The sequence below is a fragment of the Neophocaena asiaeorientalis genome, unplaced genomic scaffold (genome assembly GCF_003031525.2).
Source record: "Neophocaena asiaeorientalis asiaeorientalis breed wild unplaced genomic scaffold, Neophocaena_asiaeorientalis_V1.1 scaffold30, whole genome shotgun sequence".
Lineage (NCBI taxonomy): Eukaryota > Metazoa > Chordata > Mammalia > Artiodactyla > Phocoenidae > Neophocaena > Neophocaena asiaeorientalis.
Window position 1 is genome coordinate 14,760,157 of NW_020174923.1, and position 16,275 is coordinate 14,776,431.

General features: G+C 55.7%; 2 protein-coding genes across 4 annotated transcripts in view; both read right to left on the reverse strand.

The window, feature by feature from the left end:
* Positions 1-687, reverse strand: part of KCNH6 (potassium voltage-gated channel subfamily H member 6) — a 20,389-nt gene extending 19,702 nt beyond the window's left edge. For all 3 annotated transcript variants that reach the window (XM_024760959.1, XM_024760958.1, XM_024760957.1), the window contains exon 1: positions 612-687. In XM_024760959.1, coding sequence (XP_024616727.1) covers positions 612-687 — 76 coding nt within the window. The remainder of the gene's footprint in view (positions 1-611) is intronic.
* A 3,049-nt stretch (positions 688-3,736) lies between these two features.
* On the reverse strand, positions 3,737-15,522 carry LOC112410212 (angiotensin-converting enzyme-like protein Ace3). The gene is given in 18 exon segments (XM_024760655.1): positions 3,737-4,131; positions 4,624-4,808; positions 8,572-8,694; positions 9,086-9,184; positions 11,555-11,699; positions 11,824-12,047; positions 12,320-12,492; positions 12,571-12,617; positions 12,620-12,667; positions 12,795-12,836; positions 12,839-12,875; positions 12,878-13,005; positions 13,816-13,941; positions 14,137-14,221; positions 14,450-14,569; positions 14,571-14,609; positions 15,188-15,324; positions 15,423-15,522. Coding segments are annotated over 18 exon segments (2,253 nt in total).
* Between the last annotated feature and the right edge of the window lie 753 nt (positions 15,523-16,275).

Sequence of the window (16,275 nt, forward strand, 5' to 3'; positions counted from 1 at the left end):
TGGGGGAAGGTCAGGGGACTCCTGGGAGTAATGAGGGGGTGGTCAGGAGGGGGAAGTAGGAGAGTGATTAGAGGAGTGAGGGAAGGGGAGTCAGGGCTGGGGATTGTGGGAAGACCAGGGCAGGAATGAATGGGGTCGTGAAGAGGGAGGGAGGCCCAAGGCTTCCTGGAGGCAGGGAAAGGGGTGTGACCAGACCGGGGCCAGGCCTGGGTGAGCTCCTGGAAAGACCAGAGTGGTTAGGGTTAGGAGGTGAAAAGGAGGGTGAAAAGTAAACCTCTGAAGGAATTTGGGGTGGGGGTGGGGGGCGGTTCAAGAGGGAATTGGTACAGTGATAGAAGGGGAGGTCAGGGCTTGGAAGGGGAAAAAAACAGCTCAGGGGTGGAAGGGAGCACTGCGCTCTGCCCACCGTGCTGTAGACGAGAGGGCAGCATTGGAGGTAAGCAGGGGCTCCCTGGGGGAGAAGGTGTTTCGGGGACATTAAAGAGAAGGGTTTTGCATTCAGCCTCAGGTACCCCCCACCCTGCTCTATCTGAAGTTAGTAAAGGGTTCCGGCCACTCCAGCCACCGAACCAGGGCTCCAGATCATGCCCCCACCCGACGCACACACTCACTCTGGCCCTCGAACTTGCGGATGATGGTGTCCAGGTAAGTGTTTTGGGGCGCGACGTGGCCCCTGCGGACCGGCATCTTTCGGCTGCGGCCTCTGCCTGGAGCCACCAGCGCCCCGGCTCCCTGCGTCTCCGTCTGCCCTCTGGCTCCGCAGCGTCCGGCTCCGGGCGGGCGCCGCCCCCGGGGAGGGCTGCGGGGCTTCGTGCCCCGCCCGCCCGCCTGCGTCTACCCTCTGCTGCTCTCCCCGGCCCTCCCCGGCCCTCCCCGGCAGGCCGCTCGCCGCGCCTCCTCCCCTCCGCTGCCGCCCGGGAGCTGTCCGCGCCGCGGTGCTGAAAGAAGCCGCGCGGCGGCGGCTGGGCGGGGGCAACTTCTCCGGGACTCAACGGGGCAGGGGCGGGGCCCTGACTCCTAGGGGGCGGAGCTGGGCAGGAGTCCCGCTCCAGGACTTCTTGGAGGAGCTTCTGCTCTGTCCCAATGACCTGTGGTCTCGGCCCCTCTCAGACCCGCTCCCGGTACCAGAGGGCAGTCCAGACGTTGCCAGGCGGTCTCTCTCGGGCCATGGGGGGTCGGGGGGTGGTGGCGCAGAAGGGGGTGTTAGAGGCCTCAAGTGATTTTCTGCTGAAGGTCTCTTTCCTGATCTGTTGGGCTGGACTCCAGCAATGGTACGGTTAGACCTCTTGCCCATCCTTACCAGGTGCCCTCCAGCTGAACCCCAGTGCCCACGTAGAACTCCTAGTGGCAAGCCCATCCAGGACCTGGTCCTGGCAGAGTGATGTACAAGAAATATGCAATAAGGTGCTTTCTTGAGCTCTTAGCATACAGGCACTGCTTGGGAAGAGAACAGATTTAAAACCACCTATTAGCAAGTGACCACTGATAAAAGTGTCTGAGTACAGGTTGAAAATGAATACAATAGAATAAGCAGATGGGGATGGGGTGAGGTTTATTGAAAGAGGCTTCTTGGAGAGGAGGAAGAGAAGGGGACCACAGTTTACTGAGCACCTTGGTGGGCTTGGAACTTTGCAGAGGGTCCAATGGCCAGTTTCAAGCCAGGCCTTGGAGGGCAAGCATTCAAATGGGGCATGCACTTTAGGCAAAGGCTGATGGTGGGATCAGTGCAGGGGGCTGAGCTGGGCGGGTGGGAGAGGTCAGGTGGGAGAAGAAGGGAATGATAAAGACCCTCAGATGCCATTTTGAACATCTAGATTTAACTGATGGACAACCAAGTTGTTTAGCAGTTAGACATGAAGGAAATAGTCCAGTGAAAGAAATTTTACAATGGCGGGTGGGGGAGGGAAGATGGACAAGGAGGCTCAGTGAGATTTTTGCTGGAGTCCAGGTGAGAGGCTCAGAGTCCTGGGTCGGATGTGCCTTTGCCACGCAGAGCCACAATGCCTGCTGGGGGCCTCGTTGGCCACTGTGGCTGGGGGATGGGAGGGCTGCAAGTGTGGCCTCCTGCTGAGGGCAGAGTTGTCCTGGCTGACCCTGTTGGGGGGGGGATAAGCTGTCTGTGGAGGAAAGGTGGGGCTGTTTTTCATGGGCTCAGTGTGTGGGGTGCTGAGCTCTGAGGAGGGATTTGGGCAGTGGGACACTCATTCATTCACTTACTCATACATTTTCCAAGTCCCCACTATGTGCCATGGCCTGTGCTGGCTACAGGTGTTACATAGTGTCCTGCCCTTACAGAGCTGAAAGCTAGTAATGGGGACAAATAAGGACACTGCAGCACAGCAAAGCAAGAGCAGTGACAGAGACACCAAACGAGGAGCCTGTGGAGCCTGCGGTCAGAACAGGAAGTGCTTGGGCTCAGCCAGAACTCAAGAAGACCTCTTGAAACCTGGGCAGAGGTAGGATCCATGAAGGTCTCAGCCTATGGGTACAGTCCTTCTGTACCCTGAACCCCTGAATTCTGGGCTCAGATCCTTAATCTAGAGAGAGCCAGTTCCATCTTTTGGCCACCTTCCCACTAGCTCAACTGGAGCTCCTGTGCCTCCCCTCTGTGGTTACTGGCTGTGATGCTACTTCTCCTCAAGGTTTCCCTAACCTCTGACAGGCATTGATTCTCAGCCTCCCCAGCAGCCCCTGGGGCCTCAGTCCAAACTCGATAAGTTCCCATATATTGGGTGTGGCACCCTTGGGTTAGACAGACAACACAAGAAAGAAAGGTTGAGAAGAGGCAGGAGCAGAGGCCTTCCCTCTCTCCTCCTAGGTTTGCCCCTGGAGTACTCATTCCCCAACGTCCTCCTAAAGCTCTCCCTCCCCATCCTCCCCTCCCCCACTGAGCCTGGAAAGGTGCTGTTTGCCCTGTGCTCAATCCCCAGGGCAACAGCCCAGGCAGCAGGTGTGTGTGTTGAACAAGGCCATCTATGGAGCGCAGTGGCTGGAGATGACCTTTGTTTAAATATTAAAGAAGTCAATCATTAATCAAGCTTCTCTTGGTGCCCAGCTACCCACTCTCTCCATTTGGGAGGGCCTGGACTGGGGCAGGGAGGGCCATGGGGCAGTTTGTAAGGCTACTTGCATCTCAGACAGCTAACAAGCAGCTTTTGGGGGCTGGATTATGCAGCCCAGCACGGGGCAGGCCAGAGGATCAGCAGAAAGAGGTGCTGGCCAGTATACAGAGCATCGCGCTCATGAACCGGGCGCTGCTGATTTGTACAGGAGCGTCTGGCTCTGCCTCAATACAGTTTACAAGGGGACTGAAGCAGTGTCCAGTTTCTAACCAGAGCAGATCCTCCTCGGGTACTGCAGTCCCTGTCCAGCCCCACACTTGGGCTCCTGAAGAAAGCATGACTATGAAAAACAAGTCCTGGGCATGAATTGGGGCTGAGGGATGGCTTGGAGGGACAAAGCCCCTGAGTCACTAAAACCATGGTTCCTGAGCCCCCAGGGAAGGAGGTTGGCCCGGAACCCAGGGCGTACATGGAATCACACAGTCACATGGCGTCACATACATGAGTTCACATACACACAGTTACAACTCCGCATGGACCCAGATCTGCCACAGCTGCACCCAATTACAGCTGGGCGCTATGTGTGCAAGCGGTCCCCTCCTCAACCTCCCCAACATCCTCTCTGGCTAGGCCACCCTCCTCCTGCCCCCCAGCCTCACCAGTCACACTGGTGTCTAGTCCCAGCTCCACCATTCAGCTCTCATCCCCGGGGGCTTCCTGTTGTGCTGTGTGAAAATCCGAATGGTCAGGCCGATTGAGCACAGCATCAGGATGAGGCAGAGGCCTAGCAGCAGCCACTGTTTTCTGACAACTTGGTGGGGCTCCATGGCTATGCCTAGAAAGCAGGCTTTGGGTGGTGACTTGAGTGCTCTGGTGTCCTGTGTACTGGTGTCCCGCGCACTGGTGTCTTGGACCAGTGAGCTTTTTTCCAGGATGTACAGCCTGTAGGCCAGCAACAGGACCACCAGTAACATGACAAAGCTCAGGGCCAGCAACACCCACCGCCTAGATTTGGCCTGGGCAGGGTCCAGCTCCAGACCCAGGAGTGCCTCCCTGTCTGTTTCTTTCTCTGTGAAAGACACAGGAATCTTGCCAAGCAGGTGGAACTGGGGAGGGTACCTCATGGTGATCAGAGAGGATCTGACTGCCACGGGCCTTCTCCCTCAGCCTCTGGCACTCACCTTCCAAGCCAAAGTTGAGGGCCTTGCCTGGGAAGGAGAGTGAGAAAGAGAGCAAAAGGAAGAGAAGGAAAGGATGGTACAGATAGGGCTGTGTACCACATGGCGCCCAGCAGTGGCTCCGTGCAAGGGTCGGGAGGCAAGGTGCCCACCCCGTGCTCAGAAGCCAGCCCGGCAGTCTAGCTGGAGAGTGGGCAAGGAAGCATCTGAGCGAGCTAGTGGCTGGCCGAGGCTGCATCAGGTGCAGACAGGGCTCCACAGCAGAAAGCCAGGTCATAGATGGGCTAGGGGTGAAGGCTGGGTTGGGTAAGGGCTGGCCCAGGGCAGGCTAGGGTAGGGCTTGGGGCTAGAACAGTGGTGGGATTAGGGTCAGATTACCAAACCTTCAAAGGAACAGCTGAAGTCTGGCCAGACCAGGATGTCCCCACGCCGCACATTCTCGGTGACCAGCCAGTTCAGCAGGGGCTTGAAGTAGGTCATGAGGGCCTTTGTAGACACCTTGTTCTCCCCCGTTATCTTCTGCAGGACCTCTGGCCAGGGCTTGCTCAAGCCCAGCTTTAGGACATCCCTGGGAGAGCGGGTACAGCTGTGAGGCTGTGGGGCAGAATCAGCTGATGCTGCTGGGACCCCTCAGTATGCCCAGCCCTGCCTTTAGGGCTTTGATACCCAGACTCTTCCAACAGAGCTCAGCACAGTGGATAAAATCACAAGCTTTGAAATAACACCAACCTGTGTTTGAGTCCTCTGTGGCTCAGCTGTGGGACCTTGGGCAAGTACTTAACCTTTCTGAACTTCAATTTCCATATCCATAAAATGGAGAAAATAACAGTACCTATCTCCTAGGGTTGTTGTGTTGGCCAAATAAACACAATTCTCGGAGCGTACTAGGTGGGCAATAAATGTTTGCCTAATATTATCATTATTACTACTACTGTGATGATTGTTGTCCTCCTGGACTCAAGCCTAAAGTCAAGAGGGAAACCTCACGTTTCCCGTGAGGTGCTCAGTGTTAGTAGAGAGAGGTCACTCTTCAGTCTCTTCCGGTCTCACAGGGAGCGTTTGGGATGATTTGAGAGATAATAAGCATGGGATGTGTCCTGTGTACTGCCTGCAGCGCTGCAGAAACGTCAGCTCTGTCTCAAGACACACCCAGTGCTTGGTGGCAGGGGGTCTAGCCTTCGGCAGAGGCAGCAGGAGGCGTCTGTTGATGCTTCTCAACCTGTTTCCCCTGATCCGACCAGGAGAGAGGTGGGGCTGAGAGGCCCAGAAGTCAGAGTGTGGAATCTAGACTAACAGGACCCAGGTTCAGACCCAGCAGTGCTAGCTACGGGCCGCACAACCACAGACAATCAGTTTAACCTCTCTTAGCCTCAGCTTCTTCATCAGTAAGGCCGGCTTCCATTAATACTTGCATTTCACTGTGGTGAGGATTAAGTCACATAATGGCAGCACAGAGGGCTTTGTTGCTTGCAAAGACTTATACACAACGCTTAACAAACAGCTGGGGAAGAATGAGGTGGGGAAACTAAAGGTCAGTGGATCCTTGGAAGAAACCACTGGGGGGAAATGTAGTTATGAGTCTAGAGAAATGGAGGAGAAAAGTCATCAAGATAGAAAGAAAAAAACAAACAAAACTAACTTTAAGTTAGAGGATTTTTATCCGATGCCAGGTCCTGGGAAAAAGGAAGGACCTGGTGGGGGAAAAGTTTCAACCACTCAGAGTCTGCCTACTCAGAAATAGTCTTTCAGGCTGGGCGGGACAAGAGGTTTGATGTGGGCAGCACATGAGACTGGCAAGGGTGACAACTGGGCACTGCCTGGAGCCCTCAACTCCAATGTGGCAGCAGCGGGCCCCATGGACAGGGTCAGGTCCTCATGGCTGGCTGGGTGAGGCAGGGGACTTTGGGAATTTGGACCAAGTCCACTTTGACCCTCTCTTCCCCGGAGAGCCAACCCAGAGGCTGTCCCACGGCAATCACATTTAGGAAGATGAGTCAAAAATAGCAAAATCAAGTTTTAAGCTGTGTTAGGCAAAAGAGCAGCCAAGAATCTCGCCCTTCCCCTTCTCCCCTGCAAGCACGTGCCTGCTCCATCCCTCCACAATATGCGTAGTGATGACGGCAAGGCTTCTACATGCTTGGTGTCAAGTCACACCCTGGAAGCCTTGCATGCCCTGTGTGGAGTGGGGGAGGGAAGTGATGAGAATGACTGAGCTCAAAAGTCCCAGCGACCAAGCAGGATGAAGGCTCAGAGTCAAAAGTGAGTTGATGTTGGGAATTCCCTGACGGTCCAATGGTTAAGACCCCAGGCTTCCACTGCAGGGGGTGCAGGTTCGATTCCTGGTCGGGGAACTAAGATCCCACATGCCACGCGGTGCGGCCAAAATAAGAAAACAACACAAAACAAAAGTGAGTTGATGTATAGAAAATGGATGTCTGCTATTCTTTGTACTCCTGCGTTGGGGGTCAGAGATCCCTCTTTGATCCCCTGGCATGACCTCCTCACTCTCTTTACATGTTCGCCAAAGCCCTTTCTTACTGCACCATCTCCTTTCTTGGATTACGGTTATTGATTTATCCTGTGGCCCATTGCCCCCTGCTGGACGCAGGGCAGGCTCGTTGGCACGTGCACAAGTAAATGTTTGCTGAATGAATAAATGATAGGCAGCCAGAAACATGAATGCAGGGAGCAGAGAGGCCTCTTATGTTTCACACATTCCGAGAAGCTCAAACCTGGGCAGTCGACTAGAATAAACTGCTGTAGTACGAAAAGATGGAAAAGCAAGTAGACTAGGCAGACAAGAAGGCATGCAAGGTGTAGCCCTCCTGCAAGCAAAGGCAGGGACCAGTCCTGCAACTCCATCTGGCCTTGTGGTTACTGATGAATGGCATGGTGGAATCACAAATGTGCTCATTAAATTTGCAAAGCATACTAAATTATTGTGGGTAATTATTAGGATACTTAAAAGAGGCTTTGGGGCTTCCCTGGTGGCGCAGTGGTTGAGAGTCCGCCTGCCGATGCAGGGGACACGGGTTCGTGCCCTGGTCCAGGAAGATCCCACATGCCGCGGAGCAGCCGGGCCCGTGAGCCATGGCCGCTGAGCCTGCGCGTCCGCAGCCTGTGCTCCGCAACGGGAGACGCCACAACATTGAGAGGCCCATGCACCGCAAAAAAAAAAAAAAAAAAAAACCTCAACATGACCTTGACAGGTTAGGGTAATGGACCTACTGAAATCAGTTGAAACTCAATGGGGAAAAGACCATGTCACTGGGTGGGCCTCATGTCTCAGTGGTTGGAGCGCTGATCTTAGGACCAGTAGACTAGGTCAACTTCACCAGACCAGTATCGTTTGATTTATGGAAGCAACAGGGTGAAAGATATTGTGTTCTGGAGTCAGTTTGGGCCTCAAAGCATGACTCTGCCACTTCCTAGTTGAGCGGTGTGCACTAGGGGATCACATTACCTCTCTTAGCTTTGGTTTCATCATTTACGAAATGTGGATAGTAATATCCATTTTGCAAAGTTATGAGCTGCTAACGTGAAACACTGTAAGAGCGCTTGTTAGAGAGCCCAGCCTGTAGCAGTAAATGCTTCCCACCATCAGGTCAGCCTCTCGCCCCACTCCAGGTTTGCTTCAGGACCAGAAAGCAGTGCCACAGAGGCAGGGATGGAAAGGATGGGCTAGATACCAAGTGCAGGAGAAAAGACTGCGGGTAGGGGGTCAAAGTAGACCACAGCTGATCAGAGTGTGCCAAGCGGCTGGTGAGAAAGCCGCCTGCGTCGCCTGGGGACTGGGTCCAGACGCTTCCCAGAAAAGGTGGAAGAAGCGCAGTGCACCGCATCAAGTGCTGCTGAGAGGCTTGGCAAGCGACTTGCCAAGAAAGAGTAAGGGGATCCCGATGGAAGATGGAGGCAGAGGCAGGACTCCAACACTGGGTTCTGATCTGGGACAGTTTGGTTTATTGGCTATCTGAGTGAGTGAGTGAGAGAGAGCGAGAGGGGGAGAGAGAGAGAGAGAGAGAGAGAGAGAGAGAGAGAGAGAGAGAGAGAGAGAGAGAGAGAGACAGTGTGTGTGTGTGTGTGTGTGTCTGTGTGTGTGTGTTAGCAGGAGGGGCTAAACAGTCTCTCTGACCACAAGGGGCTACACAAGAGGAAATGAGCTTTGATTAACATAGGAGAGACTGCAGTCTGACAGAAGGAAGAACTTCCACTAGAACACAAGCTCTGCTCAGGGGGCCTAGGGTGGCCAGGTGAGAAGAGGGGCCCTGGGGCAGGCTTCCTGCAAGGTGGGGAAGGGGAGCCAAGGACAGGGGAGGGAGGAAGGCACTCACTCCAGGAGCTTCCCAGCCGGCTAGGAGTTATAGAAGTCGCATCAGTGCAGGGGCCCCACGTGGCCTGAGGCCTTGCAGAGTGCTTCATGGAACTGGAACTGGAGCACGAAACTGAGGAAGTACCTGGGGAGAGAAGGCGAGGCTGGCTAGGGAGGGGTGGCAGAGGTGGGCCTGGGTCAGCAGTCACAGTGGGGTAGGCTGGCCCTGGAGCACTGCAAGGGCTCTCCTTCCTAGCCTTCTGGGCCTATGCTGGCCTCCCTCGTTCCTTCCCTCCTCTCAGGGACATCAGACACGCTTTCCCATCAGCTCTGCCCTCCACGCGGGAGCTGATGTAAAAGCCCAGTGGGTTCAGGGCATGGCCCTCAGAAGGCTGTGCCATCTGATGGGAGGACGTGGGGAGGGGTGCAGGGGGACATTTGGATCCGGTGCCTTCCTGGAAATCCTCAGCCTGGGTCCTATGCCCCCGGCTCCCAACTCGAAGAGCTGGTTCTGCTGGCAGGGCCCAGACCTTTACCGAATGTAGGGCAAGCTGGCAGAGATGTGGAACTTGGCGCCCGGATCAAAGTCATCCTCTGTCCAAGGGACAGTGGGGCACAGGCTCTGGTACTTCAACCTGGGGGCGGGGGGCAAATTGGGGGCTTGATAGTGCCATCCGGTAGCGTTCCCAGAGCCTTTTCCTTTTGAAACATTTGCACAGCTATCAAAGTGACTTGGCATGCAGAGGACACTTAATGCATTTTTACTGATTAAATAAATGAGTTGAAAACACACGGGATTGGGAATCAGAATCAAATAATAACAATAGTGAACACTGAGCACTTCCTCTCTGCAGGAACCGTGCCAAGCTCTTCACACAGACTCACTCAGCATTGTCCTGGTTGTGGGGGCACAGGAGGGAATGAGCTAGGCAAGGTCACTGCTTTCATCCTAATGATGGGGGGCGGTTGTAGACCAACCAACAAGGTCGTTTCATCTGATAAAAAGTGCTGGGGCTTCCCTGGTGGCATAGTGGTTGAGAATCTGCCTGCCAATGCAGGGGACACGGGTTCAAGCCCTGGTCTGGGAAGATCCCACATGCTGCGGAGCAACTAGGCCCATGAGCCACAACTACTGAGCCTGCACGTCTGGAGCCTGTGCTCCGCAATAAGAGAGGCTGCGACAGTGAGAGGCCCGCGCACCGCGATGAAGAGTGGCCCCCACTTGCCGCAACTAGAGAAAGCCCTCGCACAGAAACCAAGACCCAACACAGCCAAAAATAAATAATAAATAAATAAATAAATAAATAAATATTCCAAATTGGGAGATTGGGACTGACATATACACACTACTATATATAAAATAGATAACTTCTGAGAACTTGCTGTATAGCACAGAGAACTCTACTCAATACTCTGTAATGGCCTATATGGAAAAGAATCTTAAAAAAAAAAGAGTGGATATATGTATATATATAACTGATTCACTGTGCTGTCCATCTGAAACTAACACAACATTTAAGTCAACTATACTCCAATAAAAAAAAAAAAGTGCCAAGAAGAAAAGAGAGTAACATCCCTGTGGTATGGTACTACTACTATTCCCATTCTACAGATGAAGAAAACCGAGGCTTAGGGATCAGGGAATTGGTAGCAGGACACAGAACAGTGTGTCCTAATAACTTTCATGTTCAGGTCTGGTTTTGACCCTCTGAGCTGTGTGACTATGGGAAAGTTATTGATTGTCACTGAGCCTTGTTGTAAAATGTTGTCTGTGAAATGGGGATAAAATGACCCATCTTTGGGATGAGACAAAGTCTGTGAACAAGCTCATCGTTTCACTGTTGGCCCACTGGAGCCTTGAACTATCCTCTGAGGGAAGTTCCTCTCTCATTGACAGGTTTTTGTTCAAGGACCAGGGAGTTGCCGTCCCTCTCCCTCAACCCCAGGTTTCCATCACTCAGGTGGTGGTGGGCATGGCCGAGAGAGAAAGGAAAAGGTCCTGGGCAGGCACTTCAGATGGCTGGTGGGGGTGCCCTCGGAGGGGGCACAAAGTCAAGACTCTGCCAGTCCCTCCAGTGAGGCCTGGCCCTGTATTCAGGGCGGGGGTGTGAGGGTGAGAGGACTAAGGGAGGGGCGCCCAGCTCTGCCATCCCTGGATGGCGGTGTGACCCCAGGGTGGTCACACCTTCTTCTGTGAATGGCCAACGTAAGGGCCTGGTGCAGAGCTAGCAGGCCCATCAGGGTCGTCTGTCGCAAGCAGACCTGAGCTGGTCAGTCTGAGGCCTAGTGGAGATGGAGAAGCCATAGTCATGGGCAGTTATTACCCAAGCAAACAGCCAGGGGTCAGTGATGGGATGGACACAGGTGCCCCTCACTCAAGACTGATGCTGCCCGACTGCTGGTGGTGCTCCTTTTGTTGCCAGCTCTGCCTGCAGACAGGTCTGGGGATGCTAAGTCAGAGGCAGGTGTGTGTGCGTGTCCAGGTAGCAGGAAAGGGGGCACTGGGCCTGCCCCTGTCCCATGAGGACTCTTTCCACAGGAGGGAAAGATCTCAGCCCCCCAAACACCCCTTCTGCTGGTCCCACTGGTGGGCACAGAAAGGGAGGGGAGGAGCAGGAAGGCCTGCCTGGCAGGCAGTGTCCTGTTCTTGGAGGAGCCCAGGCGCAACGAATGTGCGAGCTTCCCGGGCTCCCAGGATCCCCAGAGAGGCTAAGGGGACTGCTCAGCTGGTGCTGCACTTGACACGATCCCCCACGACTGCACGCTCGGGCCCCACCCACTTCAGCAGGAACGCTTTTGTCCGGTGACAGCTAACAGCCAACGCCACCCCAGGGCTTCCCCATGGCCCCAGGTCAGCAGCATCTCACTCCCAGCTCTGCCCTCACAGGAGAGGCAGCAGCGCTCTTTGGTAGCAGGTAGTACCCTTGAGGCTGCCCTGAAAGCCCTGGGAAAGCCCACACCAGCGCTGGGCCTGGGCAGTGGGCCCGATCAGCGGTCCTCCCCACCTGAGGTTCCACCACTCCTGGTTGTACACGGCCTTCTTGACGGTGCCGTCAAAGACATTCCAGCGAAACAGGTCCACCAGGTAGGCGAAGGGGATGAAGGCGATCTTCTCCAGGGCAACGTTCATCAGGAAACTGACCTCCTCTTCTGGGGAAAGTGGGGCCGTTAGGAGGCTGCTCCCAGTTCCCCCTCCCCTCAGCTTTGCCTGGAGAGCCCCAGCTGCAGCCCCAGGCCCAGACTGGCCTCCTATGATCCCCTTGGTCCCCATCACCTTCATCCTGGTGCTGGTGGCTGAGCAGGGCTCCGTTGAGCAGATGCTTATGGGAGGAGGCCGAGAGGGTGATCACCGACCCCACGGCCTCTTCAAAGGCTGGGTTGGCACCTGTGTGGAAGATCACAGAGAGGTTCTTGTACTGCAGGAAGTACTGGATATAGCCCATCTGGTGGAAGATGGAGAGCAGATCTTCTATGGTCACTTCGGTGCACTTCTTTATCCTAGGGTTAAAGGGCAGGGGTCAAGGAGCATGGGGATGCCCTGGGAGGAGAGATTTCTCCACTCAGGCTCTGTTAAGGGACGGGGGTGGTCGAGCCAGAGACCAGCAGGGCCTTATGCTGTTACTCCAGGCCTCACATCCAAGCAGCGGCCAAGCCCTTTGCTCCCACCCACCTGGCCCACCCCCCGCCCCCGCTGCCCTCCTGAGCCAGGCAGACAGGTGGAGAGAGGAAGGAGCAGAGGCAGGGGGTGATGCTGGCCATAGGCTGAGCACCTGAAGTCCTTCCCCTCGTAGAAGTCCCAGGCGGATGCGTGGCACTCCACCTCCCGCCCGTCCGTTGGCCTTTCCATCATGGCATTTTTCCAGAACTCAGGAGGGGTGGAAAGCAACCCCAGGGAGGTGACGAATTTTTCAGCCTCTTGGAACATTTTCTCAGACTTCCACTGCTGTGAGGAAGAGGAAGTGCGTGGGGCCCCACTCAGGGCTGCGGAGTGGGCAGGGGCAGACCGAGGCCGAGCGCTGACCTGGCCTCACATGATCTTCGTGATGTCCTCGGGGGGCTTCTCCGGAAGGGCAGGACCAGGTCTAAGACGTTGACCCAGGACTGAGCCCACATGTTGCCTGGAAGGGGAGGGGGAGGGCTGAGAGGAGGCAGGAGACCGGCTCTCCCCCGACTGAGTGCCTGCTCGCCTGCCTGCTTGGAGGCCTACTCTGCCCGCCCTGCCTCTGCCGCCAGCTGGGGTTTTACCCAGAACGTGGGCTGGGTTGGGCCCCCTCGGATCGATGAGCTCGGGCCGTAGAAGCGATACAGGGCCCGGCGCACGTAGGCGCACGCAGGCGCACGTAGGCGTGCAGGTTCATGTAGAGCGGCTGCAGCTCCTGGAAGAGCTGCTCCAGGTCTTCTTCCAGTGTGTCGGACTCGTACGTGGACCGCCATGAGGCCCCCATGTCTTTGTAACCTAGGAAAGGGGAGGGGGCTCAGAGGCGCTCACCACCCTTCAGCCTGGCCTGGCTGGCAGGAGACCCAAGCACCTTCTAGGGAAGCCACCTGACCTCCTAGATCCTTAGGGGTCTTCATTTGCCAAACAGGAAGAACACCTCCCAAGGCCACTGTCCGTATTGGATGAGATCAGGGTGGAAACGCACTTAGCAAAGTACTACTGTGTGCTCTTCCCCTTGCCTGGTTGGATAGGACCTGGGTAAAGCCCTGTTCCGCTCTCACCCGCTTCAAGCCCTACCCATCCAGTCCGCCTTCCTTTAGATCCCCCCAAGGACTTCAGGAGGCTCTTTTCTTCTTGCTGCCTGGCTCGTTCCATCTTTCAGGCCTTGGATACACGTCAGCGAGGCTTTCCCTGACCACCTAGCTGAAGCAGGGCTCCCCTATTCTCTCTCTGCAGCCCCTTCCTGCTCAGCATTCATCCCGGGTGGCAACAACTGGAGATGTGCGTCTGTCCCCCAGCGAACTGTAAGCCCTAGGAGGGTGGGCACCTTCTCTGTCTTTTCACCTATGCATCCTCAGAACCTCCCCAGCACCAGCACACAGTAAGTGCCCCATCACCGTTTGTGGAACCACACAATGAGTGAGCCACCTGGCCCTCCCCAGCGGCAGGGCTCAGGGTTCCCATCTCCAGGTCCTACCACCACCCTTCCCCTCTGCAGACTCTGCTTCGCCCTTCCCAGCATTGCCCTGAGCCCCACGCAGTACCTGGTCGGCCCCCGGCTGGGCTGGCTGGTAGGTGTGGGGCGGGGGAGGGGCTTCACCGTTGAGCCTCGCAGCTGCACGTAGCGCTCGAAGGTGCTGCGGAGCTGGTGACCCATAGCATCCCGCCAGCCCTGCCAGGCCCACAGCAGCTCCCTCTGGTCCCGGGAGGAGGCCGTGACTTCTTGGAGGTCTGTGCCCGGAAAAGGAGCCAAGGTGGGATCCCACTCTGGCGGCGGCCTTCTGCCCTCACCTGCCCCAGGCACCCACTCTCCCCGCCCCCGCCAACAGGGCAGTTGGGACCAGGAGGAGGGTGGGAGTCTAGAAGCTCCTGGAAGGGGCTGGTGCTGAGACTCTGGGGTTGGTAGGGATGGGCTGGGGTGCTCCTCAGGCTCCAGGGGCAAGCAGGGCCCCTCATTCAGGCACACCTGGGTCATGCTGTATGTGGTCTCCACGTGGGCCACAATCTGGTTGTACTGGGGGGACGGGTGTCACCCAGGGCAGGCCGGTACCTGTGGGCCCACCCCTGGTACTAGCCCCACCAGCCTGGAGAGGCAGGCCTGGCCAAGGCATCTTCCCACCAGTCTCTGCTTCCCTCCTCCTCCAGAGGAAGCTCTGGCCCTGCCTGCCAACCTCCCTCCTGCCCCCGGCGGCTCCCCGCCAGGCAGCCCACCCACCCTGGAGACCTGGGGGCCTGTCCTCACCTCCCGGAGCTCCTCCTTGGGCAGGACCGCCCTGTCCAAGCTCTGCAGCTTACTCAACATGCGCTTCACGGCTGGGTCCTGGAAGCTGGCGATCTTAAACAGGAGGGCCCACGTGCCAAAAGTACAGCGTGTGCTGGGACCGCTCCACGTCCTTGTCCAGCTGGAAGGAGGGTCACTGTGTTTGTCATATGAGGCTGAGGGAGAGTGTCAGGGTCTCACAGCCCCCCAACCTCCTCCCAAGCCCCACTTTTTTTTTAAAGATTTTTTTTTGATGTGGACCATTTTTAAAGTCTTCATTGAATTTGTTACAATATTGCTCTGTTTTGGTTCTGGCCGCCAGGCATGTGGGATCATAGCTCCCCGACCAGGGATTGAACCCACACCCCCTGCATTGGAAGGCGAAGTCCTAACCACTGGACTGCCAGGGAAGTCCCCCAAAGCCCACTTTAAGGGTTTGGAATCATTGAAAATTTGCTAAGAGGGAGAAGGGAGGGAGCCTGGTCCTTAAAAGCAAGCAGGGGCTATCTACAAGGGGAAACAAGAGACTCTTACTTAGAGATCTTTAGGGCTACCAAGAGGCCTGGAGCTTACAGTCTGTTTTGACGTGTACTTTGGGGCTTCCCTTTTCCCTCTAGCTCTGGAAAGGGGGCAAAAAAGTGTGGTTTCCCCCCCATCCCCCCACCGAGACCCCTGAGAAGAGCAAGGGGAGAAGGGGCTGGGGTGGAAGTGGTACCACACCATCTCCCCGCGATTCTTCTTGGTGATGTTGGTGACATAGTTCCAGGTGGCCTCCATGAACTGGTTCCACACAACTTGGGCTGTACGCTCATAAAACTGCAGGAAGGCCTTTGCCACGGCCTCATTGTAGAGCTTGTCTGCGGAGAAGGAGACGGGTATAATGCTGCCCTGGGAGGCGTCTGCCCCTGCCTGGTGCCCTTGTTTGATCCCATGCTCCTTCAGGTCCCAGAGCTACCTGAGTTCTGATCACCCTCAGTCCTGAGCCATGGCAAGAGCTGCCCATAATAGAAGAGCACAAGTAGGGAAGGTCCAGGGCAAGTCCATCTTGTTCCCATGACCAGGAGAACAGCAGAGCTGGGTGAGGCTATGGGCCAATCACGATCAAGCTCCATATTGTAACATCAGGGGCCAAAGGGTCAGCCATTGAATGTCAGAACTGGAAAGCCCCCATCTACCTTCTGGTCCAACTGTCCCCATTTTACAGGTGAGGAGACTGAGGTCCAGAATGGTCTAGCCATACAACCTGATTCACACAGCTAGTCAGTGGCAGAGCCAAGAGGAGAACCAGGGCTCTTGACTTCTACACCAGAGCTTGTCTCACTCTACTCGGTCACTTCTCCCTGGCACTGGAGCCACCCTTGGCCATGACCAGGGATTGATGCGTCTCCTCCCTCCACAGGCTGAGATTACCTCTGAGCAGGTGGGTGGGAGGATGGATGGATGGAAGGAAATGACATCTCCAGGTCTCTGGACCCTGGAAGCACAGTTGTCTCTCTGTGTTCTTCTGACTTGACCTCCTATGTTCATATTTTTGGCCTTTTTCTCTCTTGTGGGATGTATGACCATCCCAGGGCTGTGCAGGACCCTTCCTCCCTTTCCCTGTTCTTACACCTGCTTCCCCAGGGAGAGCCTGATACTATGAGTTTGCTGTCAGGAGGAGGCACGGAAGGTAGAGGACCATCTACTATGATAAAGATAGTACTTTTGGGTTGTTGTTAACTATCGTCATCATGCTATACATTACATTCTCAGGACTTATCTTGTAACTAGAAGTTTACACTTTTTGACTGCCTTCACCCATTTCACCC